Source organism: Moschus berezovskii, chromosome 17 (assembly GCF_049115385.1).
Source record: "Moschus berezovskii isolate FMDL1 chromosome 17, NW_MosBer_1.0, whole genome shotgun sequence".
Taxonomy (NCBI): domain Eukaryota; kingdom Metazoa; phylum Chordata; class Mammalia; order Artiodactyla; family Moschidae; genus Moschus; species Moschus berezovskii.
The window spans coordinates 37,855,383-37,871,489 of NC_142476.1; the positions used below are offsets into that span (position 1 = coordinate 37,855,383).

The following is a 16,107-nucleotide window of genomic DNA, read 5'->3' on the forward strand; positions in this document are numbered from 1 at the left end:
TAATGGCCTGAATTGACTCAGACACACACGAATAGGATAGAAAGATTGTACAGGAAGGTGGAAGATATTTGTGGGTTCATGATTTTCTTTTTCTTGAAAAATCACACAGCACATAATAATGTAATCCACTTTTGCAAAAATTCGCTGTGGCTATAACAATCGTTCATTATTTCAGGTCATAGGCAATTCATGTGAAAATATATACTGCCCACAAGTGTTATTTGTTTTATATCCTATGCATTTATATTATTTGTTGTTCAGTCCCTCAGTTGTGTGTCCTACTCTTTGGACTACAGCAAACCAGGCTTCCCTGTCCTTGAAAGAATATAATTTTAATGAGTTATAGATGTACTAAAACCATGCTATATGCCTCTATGATTTGTGAGTTTTGCTAAAAGATATTTATATAACTTCCCTAGCCCAGCAGATTAATTAAGAAGGATCATTATCCACCTGGGTAATGAACTGTCAAAGTCCAGAAATTCAGCTTATCTGAAGACCAGAAGTCCCCTTCTAGAATTGGTACCCATGCCTTTTGTAGGTAAACCCTTTCCTCCCACAAAGAAAGGTCAAAAACTGAAACTTATGGAGGGACCAGGAAATGATGAGGACTGCTCATGACCAGGGTCATGGCCTGTCAACTGTAAAGGTCCTGCATGGGCTTTCATGCAAGTGGCTCAATGGACACTGAATATGCTCATCTCTGTGTGTATTAACCCACTGAACAGCCCCAGAAGTAAAAATGGACGTCAGAGATGCCCCCACAGAATAAAGAACTGGTGGGAATGGTAAGGTTTTGAATCATAGACAACTCAGTGCCTTAAAAAAAAAAAAATCAGTGTCCAGAGATTCCTATGGTATAAACTGAAAAATTAAGATAATACATCATGGATGACAGCAATCCATTTACAATGAGGGTCTCTTATTTCTGACCATTTCTTTACAACTATTTACCCATGTGAGTCTCAAGCTTGAATCCACCTAAAGAAATTTAGGTTCTTAGTTCTGACACTACAGGACACGTGTCCACAAGCATTCCTTTACCAGGGAGACTACATTTCTCCCTGCAGTCCTGTTCCCCCTGCAGGATCACCTTTCCTTTTCACATTCACATTGAGCAGATGTCTGAAAATGGCTCTATTTTCTCTTCATGATGTATCTTGTCTTAGATCTCAGTTTCTAAGTGCTCAGAAGAAAGCTTTGACCAATGCACCAAACTAGGCAAGGGTGTTACCACTGTATATGATGGGCTTCGGACGATGTAATGTGTTATCTCCACAGTGTGGGCAGGGTGTGAAGCTAATCCAGATGGTCCTGGGAAGTCTCAAGTGCTTCAGAATCTCAAGCAGTTCAGTCTGACACTGGGCAAGTCTCCCAGGTCGGAGGATCCCATCAGAGCTGAAACTTTCCTGAGGGACAGGGTACAGCTCTTGACTTAACCTGGGCAGCCCAGAGGTGTGTTGCAGCAGCTTCTCCATGATAGCCAAGGAGAGGAGGTTGCCACAGAGACTGAAGCACGTGAGCTGGATGCAGTGGCTCAGGGCTGGCAGGATGGCTTCAAGGTGGGAGTCCCTGATCCCACATTGCTCTAAGTACAGTTCCTGGAGGGTAGATGCAATTTTCTCCAGCAGGGCTGAGAGGAGCTCAGAACTAGAGTAGGTCATGGTAACCCCACTCAGATCTAGGCTCCTTAGTTGACTGATATTCGGGCTCTGGGATAGATGGGTCAGGTCTGAATCTGTAAGCAGGCAGTGAGTTATCTCAAGGTTGTCCAATGGGGTCATCAGGCACCTGGGGAGAAAGAGAGGAATTAGGTATTGGAAACTGAGGTGGAAGTTGATCGCAAGTTGAGAGACAAGTGATCTGCCCAAGCCCAAGTTTGGTCTGATCATCTAATAAGATTAATACTTAGAATGGCTAATCTCATTGTAGACAGTCATTTCACCTTCTCTGTGGGACTGGGTCAAGTACACAGAGTTTTAAAAGCTCTCTATCCTCAGTACTCAAGTAGAGAAAAAGGTACCACACTTCCTTACAAAGAGGAATGAAGATAATAGAATGTACCAGGTAAACTTAGAGGAGAGCCTGACATCTTGTCTCAATAGAGTGGACATCACTGAACGTTAATAGTAAGAGATATACTTACTAGGCAGGCTACCTTCCAATCCCGCTTGGGCCCCAGACATTCATCTCAGGCAAGTGAGGCTTCTGGGTGACATGCATAGAGGACCAACCTGGGCAAAATCCCACAGCATCCACAGAGGATGCCAGTCTGCAAGGGCTCATTTACATCCCTGCTTTATCTGCAAGTCATCTACCAATTTTTATGATCCCTTTGACACCTGCCCTATTACCATCATCTCCATAATCATGCATTTCCCATATATTATTTACCATATCTGGAGCAAAAAACAACCTTTTACAGACAGGGAATTTGAGATAGGTTCGTCATGGTCACAAAACTGGAGAACACAAAGCATCAGTTTAGAAATGCTCAGGGATAGAGGAGTTCTCTGTGTTCAATGCCCCCTTTCCTTACCTATTTTCCTAAGTCATCTAGGAAAGACATCTCTTCCTAAGAAATCAAATACCCACCCCCTAGATTCTAACCCCTAGTCTAGAGCTTCCTATCATAGTGCCCCTTTCCAGAGCTTCTCTCCCAGTTTGGACCCCTAGCTAGATTTGGGTGGTTATGTGATATCACAGTTCACAATGGAGCAGCAGGGGAGACAGTGCATTTGATATTCTAGTGTTGGGTTCATTTTACCTGGTCAGTGGTGCATTACACTCACCCAAGCATCTGGTCCAGGCAGCCTTCGAGGTAGAAGGGGGATTCCAGATGGAGATCCCGGAGGCAGTGCAACCTCAGGAACTGAGAAGTAATTTTGACAACGTGCTCTTCCTCCTGCTCCTCGGGATCAGACATGTGGATGTGGGAGATGAGGAGTCTCTGCAAATTGCTCATCTGGCCCAGGAGAGGAGCAAACGTGGCCAGGGTGGACAGATGCCAGGTGCAATTCACATGTAACTCCTGGATACAGTCCAGCTGCACCATGCTCAGGACCTTCATAATATTATCCATGGAAAATGAAAGAATCCTCAGCTTCTTACAACATAAGTGTATGGAAGCTTTCCTCTGTTGCACCCATTTCATAAGGTAGGTAAGGAATCCATCCATGCTCCTTTCCTTGAGGTGAAGTTCTATGAACACCTCGAAGGGAGCCAAGGGCTGCTCGGTACTCGACCTGTCCTTAGACCCTGGTGCCATTGAAGAGCTTGAGGACACATGGACACTGGATACAGACCACATTCTCCAGAAGTCCTGGCCAGTATTCCTTAAATCCAGCACATGCAGCTTGCACCTCCTGTGGGTAAACAGCAAATTGGCAGTGATGGTTTTAAGATCCTCAGAAAATTTGGGCAACACTCTGACTTCCCACCTGAGCTTTTATTTCACATTCCAAATGTCACAAGCTGCCTTGCCCTCCTCTTCCCTCCCTGCCTCACCTTCCTCCATCTCCTTTTCCATTTCAATTTTCCCTAACTTTCTATTCTAGTGCACTTGAGCATCCCTGTGAGGAGGCTGGCACAGGTACTTTCATGTTTTGTTGCATCTTAAGTGCTCCTACACTGCTGGAAGGCATTTCCCAAAGTGAGCTCAGCAATGGCCAAGTCTCTGCGTTTCTTCATTGGCATCACCAGAAGCAACTGATCCATACATGTGCCATCTACTCTCCTGATGTCAGCTGTCTCTTCTTGACTGCTCATAACCTATCAGATTACCTGCATCAGACTCACCGGGGCTGATCCTTCTGTGCAAGCAGGACATCAAGTCCATCCAGCACTGCTTGTAAGGTTTCCAGATGAGGCGTCTGCATCAGGCCCCCCAGAGGCAGGCGAACAAAGGGCCAGGCTTGCACCAAGGCCTTTAGGGTCTTTCTGCGTCTTCCACAGAATGCTTCCATGAAGAGTGGGGGGAAGAGCTCGATGGGCAGATGCTCCAGAGCAGAAATGGACAAGGTCTCATCAGTTAGTAGGCTCTTTCCTGCCAGGTTCAGGAGTCTCGGGGGGTTCCGGACACTCATCCTGAATCTCCTCCTAAAGGAATCCTGTGAGAACTTGCAGGAAAGCAGGCATCATTCTCAGGTAAGCATGAACACCCCTTCATCTGTCTCCCCACCCTTCAAAGGAACCATCTCTGAGCAAAAGTCTCTGCTCTGATAGTTGTGGAATAGCCTCAGTTTTGCACAATTTCACTCCAGTCCAGGCTAAGTGAGGAAAAAGTGATAGCTATGCCCCACAGACACCAAAACAAGCATTTCATAAGGACTAAGGAGGAAAAAGGGCTTCCCTGGTGGCTCAGAGGTTAAAGCATCTGCCTCCAATGCGGGAGACCCGGGTTCGATCCCTGGGTCGGGAAGATCCCCTGGAGAAGGAAACGGGAACCCACTCCAGTATTCTTGCCTGGAGAATCCCATGGACAGAGAAGCCTGGTAGGCTACAGTCCACGGGGTCGCATAGAGTCGGATACGACTAAGCGACGGAACGGAAGGAGGAAAAAACCCAACCCACTAGTCCATTCATATCCGTTCACTGCTTTGTTCAATCAGGTTTCAGTGGGAAGTATTTACCATGAGCTGGAGGTTAAGTTCCATCATTTTGAGGGGAAATATTTAAACCATCACTTACAGCCTTAAAACTATGGGAATAAGAGCATCATGTAGCCCACCTCCATCCTCAGTTCCCACAGTTACTGAACTGAGAAACATGAAATAGATACTCCTTAAATAAATATCATTTGCACAAACTGGATATTTTTAATGTCAAGAAATAAAATGTCAAAAATTTAGATGTTTTCATTAAAAAATAAAATCTTATTTGTTAAGATATTTTTAAATGATATAAAGGAAAGCACATAAAAAAATGTTTGGGATTAACGCAAAGTTACACTTAGAGGTAAAACCAAAGGCTTACATGTATACATCTGAAAAGAAAGAAACCTCCCTGACATCCCCGTTGCATGCCACCAGTGGAAACCCGCTGACCATAGGAAAGAGGAGGGGTCTTTTGCTGACGTCTGTAACTTACAAGCTCTGCTGGGGTTGGCACGGTGCTCAGAGGTCAGATCTGATGAAGAAACCAGGCAGTGACTCCAGAGGAAGAAACTTCTACACCTCTTCCTGATGCCTCAGGTTTTTAGTGGCTTTTCTGATCACATCTTTCCTCTGTCCATCCAATCAGAAAGTGAGGCTTGATTAGATTTCCAAACGTCCACCAGGTAAATCCTGATTGGATCTTTGCTTATAATCAGATGATTTGACTGAATCAGATATTCATTCAGGAAGGAATACATGGCAGGAAGGGAGTCAAATATTCAACCATGGATTCACTTTATGAACGCTGACTGAGTTCTACTAATAAGGTCACTTATGGGGGCTCCCCAGGTGGCTCAGTGGCAAAGAATCCGCCTGCCAATCTTTTGATTTCCCTTTCAATTTCATCAGTAACCTGTTCATTATTTAGAAAAGTACTAGTTAATCTTCATGTATTTGTGCTTTTCAGAGTTTTTCTTGTAATTGATACCTAGTCTCATAGCATTGTGGTCAGAAAAGATGCTTGATATGATTTCAATTTCCTTAAATTTACTGAGGTTTGATTTGGGACCCAAGAGGTGGTCTATCCTGGAGAATGTTCCATGTGCACTTGAGAAGAAGGTGTATCCTTCTGCATTTGGATGGAATGTCCTGAAGATATGAATGAGAGCTATCTCGTGTAATGTATCACTTAAGACTTGTGTTTCCTTATTAAATTTCCGTTTTGATGATCTGTCCATTGGTGTAAGTCGGGTGTTAAAATCTCCTACTATTATTGTGCTACTGTCAAGTTCTCCTTTTATGTCTGTTAGTGTTTATGTCTTATGTATTGAGGTGTTCCTATGTTTTTACAATTGTTATGTCTTCCTGTTGGATTGATTGCTTCATCATTATGTAGTGTCCTTCCTTATCTCTTGCAATATTCTTTATTTTAAGGTCTATTTTGTCTGATATGAGGATTGCTGCTCCAGCTTTCTTTTGCTTCCCATTTGCATGTAATATATTTTTCCATCCTCTCACTTTCAGTCTATATATGTCTTTAGATCTGAAGTGGGTTTCTTGTAGACAGTGTATATATGGGTCATGCTCTTTTATCCATTCAGCCAGTCTGTGTCTTTTGGTTGGAGCATTTAGTCCATTTGCATTTAAAGTAATTATTGATATATATCTATTTATTTACTGCTGGCAGAGTAGAAGGACATGCACTCATCTTCTCTTTAGAGAGATCTCACATGCTAGCAAAGTAATGCTCAAAATTCTCCAAGCCCTGCTTCAACAGTACATGAACCATGAGCTTCCAGATGTTCAAGCTGGATTTTAAAAACATAGAGGAACCAGAGATCAAATTGTCAACATCCATTGGATCATCAAAAAAGCAAGAGAGTTCCAGAAAAACATCTACTTTTGCTTTATTGATTACACCAAAGCCTTGGACTGTGTGGATAACAAGAAACTATGGAAAATTCTTAACGAGATGCGAGTACTAGACCACCTTACCTGCCTTCTGAGAAATCTGTATGCAGGTCAAGAAGCAACAGTTAGAATCGGACATAGAACAGACTGATTCCAGATTGGGAAAGAAGTATGTCAGTGCTGTATATTGTCACCCTGCTTATTTAACTTCGACACAGAGTACATCATGCAAAATGCCAGGCTGGATGAAACACAAGTTGGAATCAAGATTGCCAGGAGAAATATCAATAACCTCAGATATGCAGATGACACCACCCTTATGGCAGAAAGCAAAGAAGAACTGAAAAGCCTTCTGATGAAGGTGAAGAAGGAGAGTGAAAAAGTTGGCTCAATATTCAGAAAATGAAGATCATGGCATCCCATCCCATCACTTCATGGCAAATAGATAGGAAAACAATGGAAGCAGTGACAGACTTTATTTTGGGGGGGGCTCCAAAATAACGGAAAATGGTGACTGCAGCCATGAAATTAAAAGACACTCCTTGGAAGAAAAGTTATGACCAACCTAGACAGCATATTAAAAGGTCCATCTTGTCAAAGCTATGGTTTTTCCAGTAGTCATGTTGGGATGTGAGAGTTGGACTATAAAGAAAACTGAGCACTGAAGAATTGATGTTTTTGAACTGTGGTATTGGAGAAGACTCTTGAAAGTTCCTTGGACTGCAAGGAGATCCAACCAGTCAATCCTGAAGGAAATCAGTCCTGGTTGTTCATTGGAAGGACTGATGCTGAAGCTGAAATTCCAATACTTTGGGCACCTGATGTGAAGAACTGACTCACTGGAAAAGACCCTGATACTGGGAAAGATTGAAGGCAGAAGGGGACGACCGAGGAAGAGATGGTTGATTTCAGGAGTTGGTGATGGACATGGAATCCTGGCACGCTGCAGTCCATGGGGTTGCAAAGAGTCGGACATGACCGAGTGACTAAACTGACTGACTGTGTGATATATATGTTCCTATTGCCATTTTCTTAATTGTTTGGGGTTTGTTTTTGTAGATCTTTTTCCTCTCTTGTATTTCCTGACTATATAAGTCCCTTTAATATTTGTTGTAAAGCTAGTTTGGTGGAACTGAATTTTCTTAATTTTTGCTTCTCTGTAAAGCTTTTTATTTCTCCACCAGTTTTGAATGAGATCCTTGCCGTGGAGAGTTATCTTCATTGTACATTTTTCCCTTTCAGTACTTTAAATACATCCTGCCATTCCCTTCTGGCCTACAGTTTCTGCTGAACGATAAGCTGTTAAACATATGGGGTTTCCCTTGCTGCTTTTAATAGTCTTTCTTTGTGTTTAATCTTTGTTAGTTTGACTAGAATTTGTCTTGGTGTGTTTCTCTTTGGTTTTATCCTGTATGGGACTCTTTGCATCTCTTGGACTTGATTGACTATTTCCTTTCCCATGTTGGGAAAATTTTCAACTATCAGCTCAGTTCAATCACTCATTCATGTCCGACTCTTTGTGACCCAATGGACTGCAGCACACCAGGCTTCCCTGTCCATCACCAACTCCCAGAGCCTGCTCAAACTCAACTATAATCTCTTCAAACATTCTCTCATACCCTTTCTTTTTCTCTTCTTCTTCTGGGACCCCTATAATTCAAATGTTGGTGCATTTAAGATTGTCCCAGAGATCTCTGAGACTATGCTCAGTTCTTTTCATTCTTTTTACTTTGTCCTGCTCTTCAGCAGTTATTTCCACACCATTTTATCTTCCAGCTCACTAATCCATTCTTCTGCTTCAGATGTTCGGCTATTGATTCCTTCTAGAGTATTTTTAATTTCAGTAATTTTGTTGTTTGTTTCTGCATGTTTATCCTTTAATTCTTCTAAGTGAAGTCGCTCAGTCATGTCTGATTCTTTGCGACCCCATGGACTCCTAGCTGGCTCCTCCATCCATCCACAGGATTTTCCAGGCAAGAGTACTGGAGTGGGTTGTCATTTCCTTCTCCAGGGGATCTTCCTGGCCCAAGGATTGAACCTGGGTCTCCTGCATTGTAGTCAGATGATTTTACCATCTGAGCCACAAGGGAAGTCCTTTTAATTCTTCCAGGTCTTTGTTAATTGATTCTTGCATTTTCTCCATTTTATTTTCAAGATTTTGGATCATCTTTCTATCATTATTCTGAATTCTTTTTCAGGTAGTATGCCTATTTCCTCTTCATTTATTTGGATTTGTGTGTTTCTTGTTTGTTCCTTCATTTGTGCAGTATTTCTTTGCCTTTTCATTATTTTTTTTTAACTTATTGTGTTTGAGATCTCCTTTTCCCAGGTTTCAAGGCGGAACTCTTTCTTTCTTTGGTTTCTGCCCTCTTAAGATTGGTCATTGGAAGGACTGATGCTAAAGCTGAAGCTGCAATACTTTGGCCACCTCATGCGATGAGTTGACTCACTGGAAAAGACTCTGATGCTGGGAAAGGTTGGGGGCGGGAGGAGAAGGGGACGACCGAGAGTGAGATGACTGGATGGCATCACCAACTCTGTGGACATGAGTTTGGGTGAACTCCGGGATTTGGTGATGGACAGGGAGGCCTGGCGTGCTGTGATTCATGGGGTCGCAAAGAGTCGGACACGACTGAGCGACTGAACTGAACTGAACTGAAGATTGGTCCAGTGGTTTGTGTAAACTGCATGTAGGGTATAACTTTGTGCTTACATTCTAAGGGGAGGAGGTGAGTTTTATTTTTCCCTCTGATGGACAGGGCTGAATGAGCTGATAATCCTGTCTGCTGATGATTGGGTTTGTATTTTTGTCTTGTTTGTTGTTTGGATGAGGTGGACTGCAGAGGGTGCTGCTGGTAGTTGGATGATACTCAGTCTTATATACAAGTGTTTGCCTTTGTGGGAGTTCTCACTATTTGATACTTAATAGAGTTAGTCAAGGCTATGGTTTTTCCCGTGGCCATGTATGGATATGAGAGTTGGACTGTGAACAAAGCTGATCACCGAAGAATTGATGCTTTTGAACTGTGGCGCTGGAGAAGACTCTTGAGAGTCCCTTGGACTGCAAGGAGATCCAACCAGTCCATTCTAAACGAGATCAATCCTGGGTGTTCATTGGAAGGACTTATGCTGAAGCTGAAACTGCAATACTTTGGCCACCTCATGCGACGAGTTGAATCACTGGAAAAGACTCTGATGCTGGGTAGGAGGAGACGGGGACGACAGAGAATGAGATGGCTGGATGGCATCACCGACTCGATGGACATGAGTTTGAGTGAACTCCGGGAGTTGGTGATGGACAGGGAGGCCTGGCGTGCTGTGGTTCATGGGGTCGCTAAGAGTCGGACACGACTGAGCGACTGAACTGAACTGAACTGAAGAGTTAGTCTAGGGTCTTGGAGTCAGCACTCCCACTCCAAAGGCTCGGGGCTTGATCTCTGTCCAGAAATGGAAATTTCACAGGGGGTTTGTTATGACATTGCTGCTGCTAACTCACTTCAGTCGTATCCGACTCTGTGTGACCCCATAGACAGAAGTCCACCAGGCTCCCCCATCCCTGGGATTCTCCAGACAAGAACACTGGAGTGGGTTGCCATTTCCTTCTCCAATGTGTGAAAGTGAAAAGTGAAAGTGAAGTCGCTCAGTCGTGTCCGACCCTGAGCGACCCCACAGACTGCAGCCTACCAGGCTGCTCCATCCATGGGATTTTCCAGGCAAGAGTACTGGAGTGGCTTGCCATTGCTTGGGTTTAAAACAAATACCCAAAAACGAGAAACCAAAGGCAAATCCCAGACAAATAGCAATTACAAAATCAGGCAAATAATAATTAAAATAATATACACAAAGCATATATACCCATAAGCAAAATAAAATAGTCCAACAAAAATAAAGTACAATAGATTGACCCAGTGAGCAAAGAAAACCAAAAATGATATCCGTCAATTAAGAACAAAACTAACTAAAACACAAGCTGGAAAACAAAACTAAAGCAAGGTACCAAATTGGAAATAAAAAAGCAGTGAAAGCAAAATGAACAAATACGGTGAGAAAAAGAAAGAAAAGAAAGAATAGAAATGTAAAGTTAAATAGAGGTAGATAAAGAAGATATATATATATATATATATATGATTAACTGCAAGAGGAAAAGAACAATAGGAAAAGCAAACAAAGGAATAAATGTAGAACAATATAATAAAAAAATTAAAATATATATAATAAGCTTAAAAATGTTAAAAATTTAAATTAATAAAAGGAAAAAAGTACAAAAGGAAAACTTTATAGAACTGCAAAAGGGCAGCATAGAGGCAGAAGTTTATAACAGAAACAAAAAGTGTGATTAAAAAAAATCTCAAAAGCTTAAATAGATTTCATAGTGCTAATAAGATTGACAACTACAACAGAGGGAGGAGAAAGGGGGAAAAATTCAGAAGAAACTACAGAAAAAGTCAAAATATAAGATTAATAAATGCTTTTCTTGAGCTTTTGCTGTCAGTGTCCTTTCCCTTGCTGGGAGTCACAGTCCACTTTGCCTCCCTAGGATTCCCTCCAACACTGTGCTGGACTCTGAATATGCTGTGGGGCCAGCTCAGACTCTAATCTTGTCTTACTCCTATGTGTTCTTGCCCCCACTGTCCACAGCTGTCAGAACTAGTGCATTTCCCTTTGTGGGAGCTCTCAATGTCCTTTTATATATTTCATAGACAGAGTCTGCCTAGTCGATCTTGTGGATTTAACCTGCAGCTTGTACAGCTGGTAGGAAGGTTTTGGGTCCTCTTCCTTAACCACACTGCCCCTGGGTTTCAATTGCGGTTTTATCTTCTCCTCTGTATGTGGGTCGTCCACTGGGGTTTGCTCCTGGGGCTGTCCTGGAGGACTTGGGTCTGTCCCAGTGAGTGTCAAGTGTGGAAGTGGAGTAGGTGTTTGGGTCGCCTTGGCAGCACCAGGTACTCAGGGGAGGTGGTGGCTAGAGAAGCAGGAAAAATAGTGCTCTAGAAGGGTAAGACAACCCACTCCAGTATTCTTGCCTGGAGAACCTCACTGACTGAGAAGCTTGGCAAGCCACAGTCCACAGGGTCGCAAAGAGTTGGACACAACTGAAGCAACCCCACATTTATAGAAGCAAGACTTTTCTTACTTATGGCAGCTCTGCCCCAGTGAGGGCTGAGCCTGAAGGTGGCACAGCTGCTTGGGTCATGGGAACCCTGGCGGCGCCAATTGTGCAGGGACACGGACTGCCTCAGCTGCAGGAGTTATGGCCCTAACAGAGTCTTTTGGAGCCTTTGGCAACTGGTGATCAGGCCTCTTTGGCTAGTCTTTCTCCATTGCTCCACTGGTTCAGGCACTTAGAGGGTTCTCTTGCCTGGGGTCCTTCTCTGTTGTTCGGCGCCTCAGGCACATAAAGTGGCCACCCTGGCTAGGGTCCTACCCTGTTGTTCATTGCATCAGGCACCCTGGGTGGGGTCCGACTCTATTGTTCCATGCATCAGGCGCTTGATGGGCAGCCTTTTTATTGTCCAACTGCCAATGCTGACAGGTGGGGAGAGAGGCTATGGTGATGGCCCCACCCCCTATGCATGACTCAGCAGTATTGTCTTGTTTCCGTGGCTGCCTGGCTTTCCTCCACAGGCATTTCTCACCACAATCTCCTCCGTCACATCCCCTTGGTCAGTCTCCCAGCAGTCAACAGCAGCCTGGGCTTGTTCCACAATCCCTAAGCTCCAGCTCCTAGCTATTTCACCTTCTAGGTGACCTGCGTCCCTGTCTGGAGTAAATAAGGCTATGGCAAGGATTGTCTGATTCTCATTCCATTTAGGCTGTCAAAGATCAGCTTCTTCATTCTTGGCCTCAAATATTTCCCCTCTGACCAAGACAATTGCCCTAATATAGGGATCAGACCCCTGCTTCAGTTCCCCCACCCACTGAGGGCAGGTCCAGTCCTACTAACACTCCGGTTTTTCCCCCTAGTTCCTTCATCCTACTGAGTTTTGGGTGGTTCTATATAGTCTTTTCCAGTGGTCAGGTACTCCTGCCTACTCTCAGCTGGAGTTCTGCAAGCACTTCTGTGTCTGAAGGTGTATTTCTGATGAACCTGTAGAGAAAGATGTACTCCACATCCACCTACTCCTCTGCCATCTTGTTCCCAACTGGGATGTGTTGTTGAGGACACTGAGTATGTTTCCTTTGTTGTTTGTATTAATCAATAGAAGAAAGTAAGGAAATCAAAAGGAAAAATATAATAAGGGAATGATGGAGTTTCAGATTTTAGTCTATGAAGTGCTTTTCATTCGCATCAGTAACTGGAGATTCCAGAGATGTAAACACGGAAAGCATGATGATGTCATGGACAACATTTTTTCGTTTACAATGAAGGTCTCTATTTCTGATCATTTGTACAACTGTGCATACAGAAATAACTCAAACTGAATCATCCAGAATTTCAAGTTCATATTTGACTTTATAAACATGTCTCTAAAAGTCCCCAGCAACTACCCAAAACACATCCTTCTAGAATCATTCGCCCCTGCTGGATCACATTTGCTTCTCTTAATCACACTGAGCAGATATCAGAAACCAGGGGTACATTTTCCCTTCATAATGGACCTATGTCCTAGATTTCAGTTTCCAAGTATCCAGAAGAAAGTTTTTGATAGAAGGAACCACCTAGGTAGGGTATTTGGAGAAGGAAATGGCCACCCACTCCAGTATTCTTTCCTGGAGAATCCCAGGGACAGAGGAGCCAGGTGGGCTGCTGTCTATGGGGTCGCACAGAATCAGACACGACTGAAGCGACTTAGCAGCAGTGGCAGCAGGCAGGGTATTACAGTATTATGCACTGGGACTCAGATGATCACACATGTCATCACCACAGTGAGGACAGGGGCTGGGGCTAACCCAAATCTTCCTGGGACGTCCTAAATCTGTAAGGATCTCCAAAAGCTCAGCTTTTAGCTGGGCAAGTCTCTCCTGGTGAAGAATACCTAGAGAGCTGTAACTCTCCCGAGGGGCAGGATAAAGCTCTAGACTTAAATCAGACAACCCATCAGTATGACGCAGGAGACTCTCCAGGACAGTCATGGAGATGAGGTTTCCACATATGCTGAGGACCCTGAGCTGGGAGCAGCTGCTCAGGACAGGAAGGATGGCCTTGACGTGAGAGTCCATGATCCCACACAGGTTTAAGTCCAGCTCTTCAAGAGTGCCTGCAACTTTCTCCAGCAGAACTTGGAGGAGCTCGGGATGAAAGTTGGTCAAGGTAACACCATTCAGATTCAGGCCCTTTAGCTGACAGATGTTCCAACACTGGGACAGATGAGTCAAGTCTGATTCTGTAAGCAGGCAGTTGGTTATTGAGATGTTGTACAAGGAGGTCCTCAGGCATCTGGAGGAAAAAAAAGAAAAACAAGTAATTAGATCCAGAAAACCAGAGTGATAAGCGATCTCCACTTGAGAGGTAAATGATTGGCCTGAAGCCAAGTTTGTTATTACCATCTGATAAAACTCAATACCCAGAATGTCCAGTCTCATTTTACCTAAGTCCTGCCATTTTCATTTTGTGACTGGATCAAGCTCAAAGAATCTTGAAAATTCCTTTTCCTCACATGTCAAACAGAGTAAAACATACTCCACTTCCTTAGGAGCATGAATGAAGATAATGGAATGAACTAGAAATGCTCAAAGGAGAGCCTGAGACAGTCACCATCAAGTGTGGACACCACTGAATTTTAGTACTGGGAGATGAGATGAATATGCTTTTAATTCAGATCCCTTCAGTCGATGCTTGGGCTCCAGATGCCTGTATCTCTGGCCAGGTCAAGCACCTGGAAGACGTGTAGAAACAATAAGACCCCATACATTGCTCTGGGGCTGCCAAACTTCAGCAACTTCCAACCGGGCATCATCTACAAACCTTCTACCATTGTTCACTCTCCTTTTGCTTCTGCTTCGTTACCATTAACTTCAGAATCATGCACTTCCAGAATATTACCTTATGTGCAACACGAGACCACCTTTAAGGGCTGGGACTTTAAGACAGGCTCATTGCGGTCACAGATTAGTGACCACAGAGTTTCTTTTTAGAAATGCTAAGGTCTGATGTGGTTTTTCCTTGTCAATGCCACCTTCACTAACCTGTTTACCTAACTCATCCGAACAGAGATATCTCTTCCCAAAGAAGAAATCACATATGTGTCCGCACTACATTTATGCCCCCCTAATTTGTGGATTCCTAACCTGATGTCCCTTTTCAGAGCTTCTATACTGGTTTTCTCACACTTTGATTGCTCCACTTATGTGTTACCACACTTCACAGTAAAGCAGCAAATGAGACAATGCATTTGATATTTTATTATTGTGTTCACTGTTGCTCAACCAGTGCTGATCCCCTACCTGAGCATCTGGTTCAGGCGGCCTTCAAGGAAAGATGGACCTTCCATACGGAGATCCTGGAGGTACTGCAGCCTGAAGATCTGAGAGGTAAATTGCAGAAGAGACTGATGGTCCTGTTCCTCAGCAACAGACCCATGAATCGGGGAGAGAAGGAGTCTCTGAACATTTCTCATCTTGCCCAGGAGAGAAGCAAACTTGGCCAGGGTGGACAGCTTCTGGGTGAGACACAGTTCTACCTCCTGTACACAGTTCAGTTTCACCATACTGAGAATTTTCTTAATATTTTCCTTGGACCTTGAAATAATTTTTATCTTCTTACAGCATAAGTGTATGGAGCCTTTCCGTTGCTCCACCCACCTGAAGAGGTAGGTGAGGAATTTGATCAAGGTCTTTGTCTTGAGACAAAGTTCTATGTACACCACCAAGGGCGTCAATGGGTGCTTTGTCCTTGACATGTCCTCAGCCACTGGTACCATCAGTGAGCTTGAGGACACATGGTCCATGTCTCCAGACCACATGTTCCAGAAGTCCTGGCCAGTATTTCTCAAGTCCAGCACCCGCAGTTTGCATCTCCTGTGGGGAAACAGAAGATTGAGTGGGATTCTTTAAAATATACACTGAATGAAACTACAGCCTCAGAATTTAAGCAACATTCTAACTTCCCATCTGTGCTTTTACATCACATTCCTGATATCACCTTCTGTCTTTTCTCTTTCCTCTCTTGCTCACTTTCCTCCAGCTCCTTTTCCTCTTCCATCCTTCTCATTATACTTTTGTAAGGTATTTACCAATGTGATCTCAGCAATGCTCAAAGCTTCTGAGCATTTTCAGAAGTCTCTGGTCCACCCCTTGGTCATCCACTCTCCCTGACACCAGCAGTCCCTTCCAGGACACCCAAGATCCTACCAAGCTACCTGGTTTGGACTCACCTGGGATGAACCTTCTGGGCCAACAGGACATCAAGACCATCCAGCACTGCTTGTATGGTTCCTTGGTGAGGCTTCTGCATCAGGCCTCCTAGAGGCAGGCAGGCAAAGGGCCAGGCTTGCACCATGGCCTTCAGGGTCTCACTGTGTCTGCCAAAGAAGGCAGCCATGAATAGTGGTGAGTAGAGCTCCATGGGCAGATACTCCAAAGAGGAGATGGCCAAGGCCTCATCTCTCAAGAGGCTCATTGCTGCCAAATTCACAAGTCTGGGTGGGTTGTAAGCACTCAT

The 16,107-nt window shown here is 43.9% G+C and overlaps 2 protein-coding genes across 2 annotated transcripts; both read right to left on the reverse strand.

The window, feature by feature from the left end:
* Positions 1-1,217: 1,217 nt before the first annotated feature.
* Positions 1,218-4,085, reverse strand: LOC148775128 (melanoma antigen preferentially expressed in tumors-like). The gene is made up of 3 exons (XM_088845045.1): positions 3,799-4,085; positions 2,793-3,365; positions 1,218-1,791 (listed from the first exon to the last, which is right to left on the reverse strand). Exons 1-3 carry the CDS (start codon positions 4,083-4,085, stop codon positions 1,218-1,220), a joined length of 1,434 nt encoding a protein of 477 aa, XP_088701171.1.
* Positions 4,086-13,331: 9,246 nt separating this feature from the next.
* On the reverse strand, positions 13,332-16,107 carry LOC148775129 (PRAME family member 8-like). The gene is made up of 3 exons (XM_088845046.1): positions 15,821-16,107; positions 14,892-15,464; positions 13,332-13,884 (listed from the first exon to the last, which is right to left on the reverse strand). The coding sequence occupies exons 1-3, from the start codon at positions 16,105-16,107 to the stop codon at positions 13,332-13,334; spliced, it is 1,413 nt and encodes a 470-aa protein (XP_088701172.1).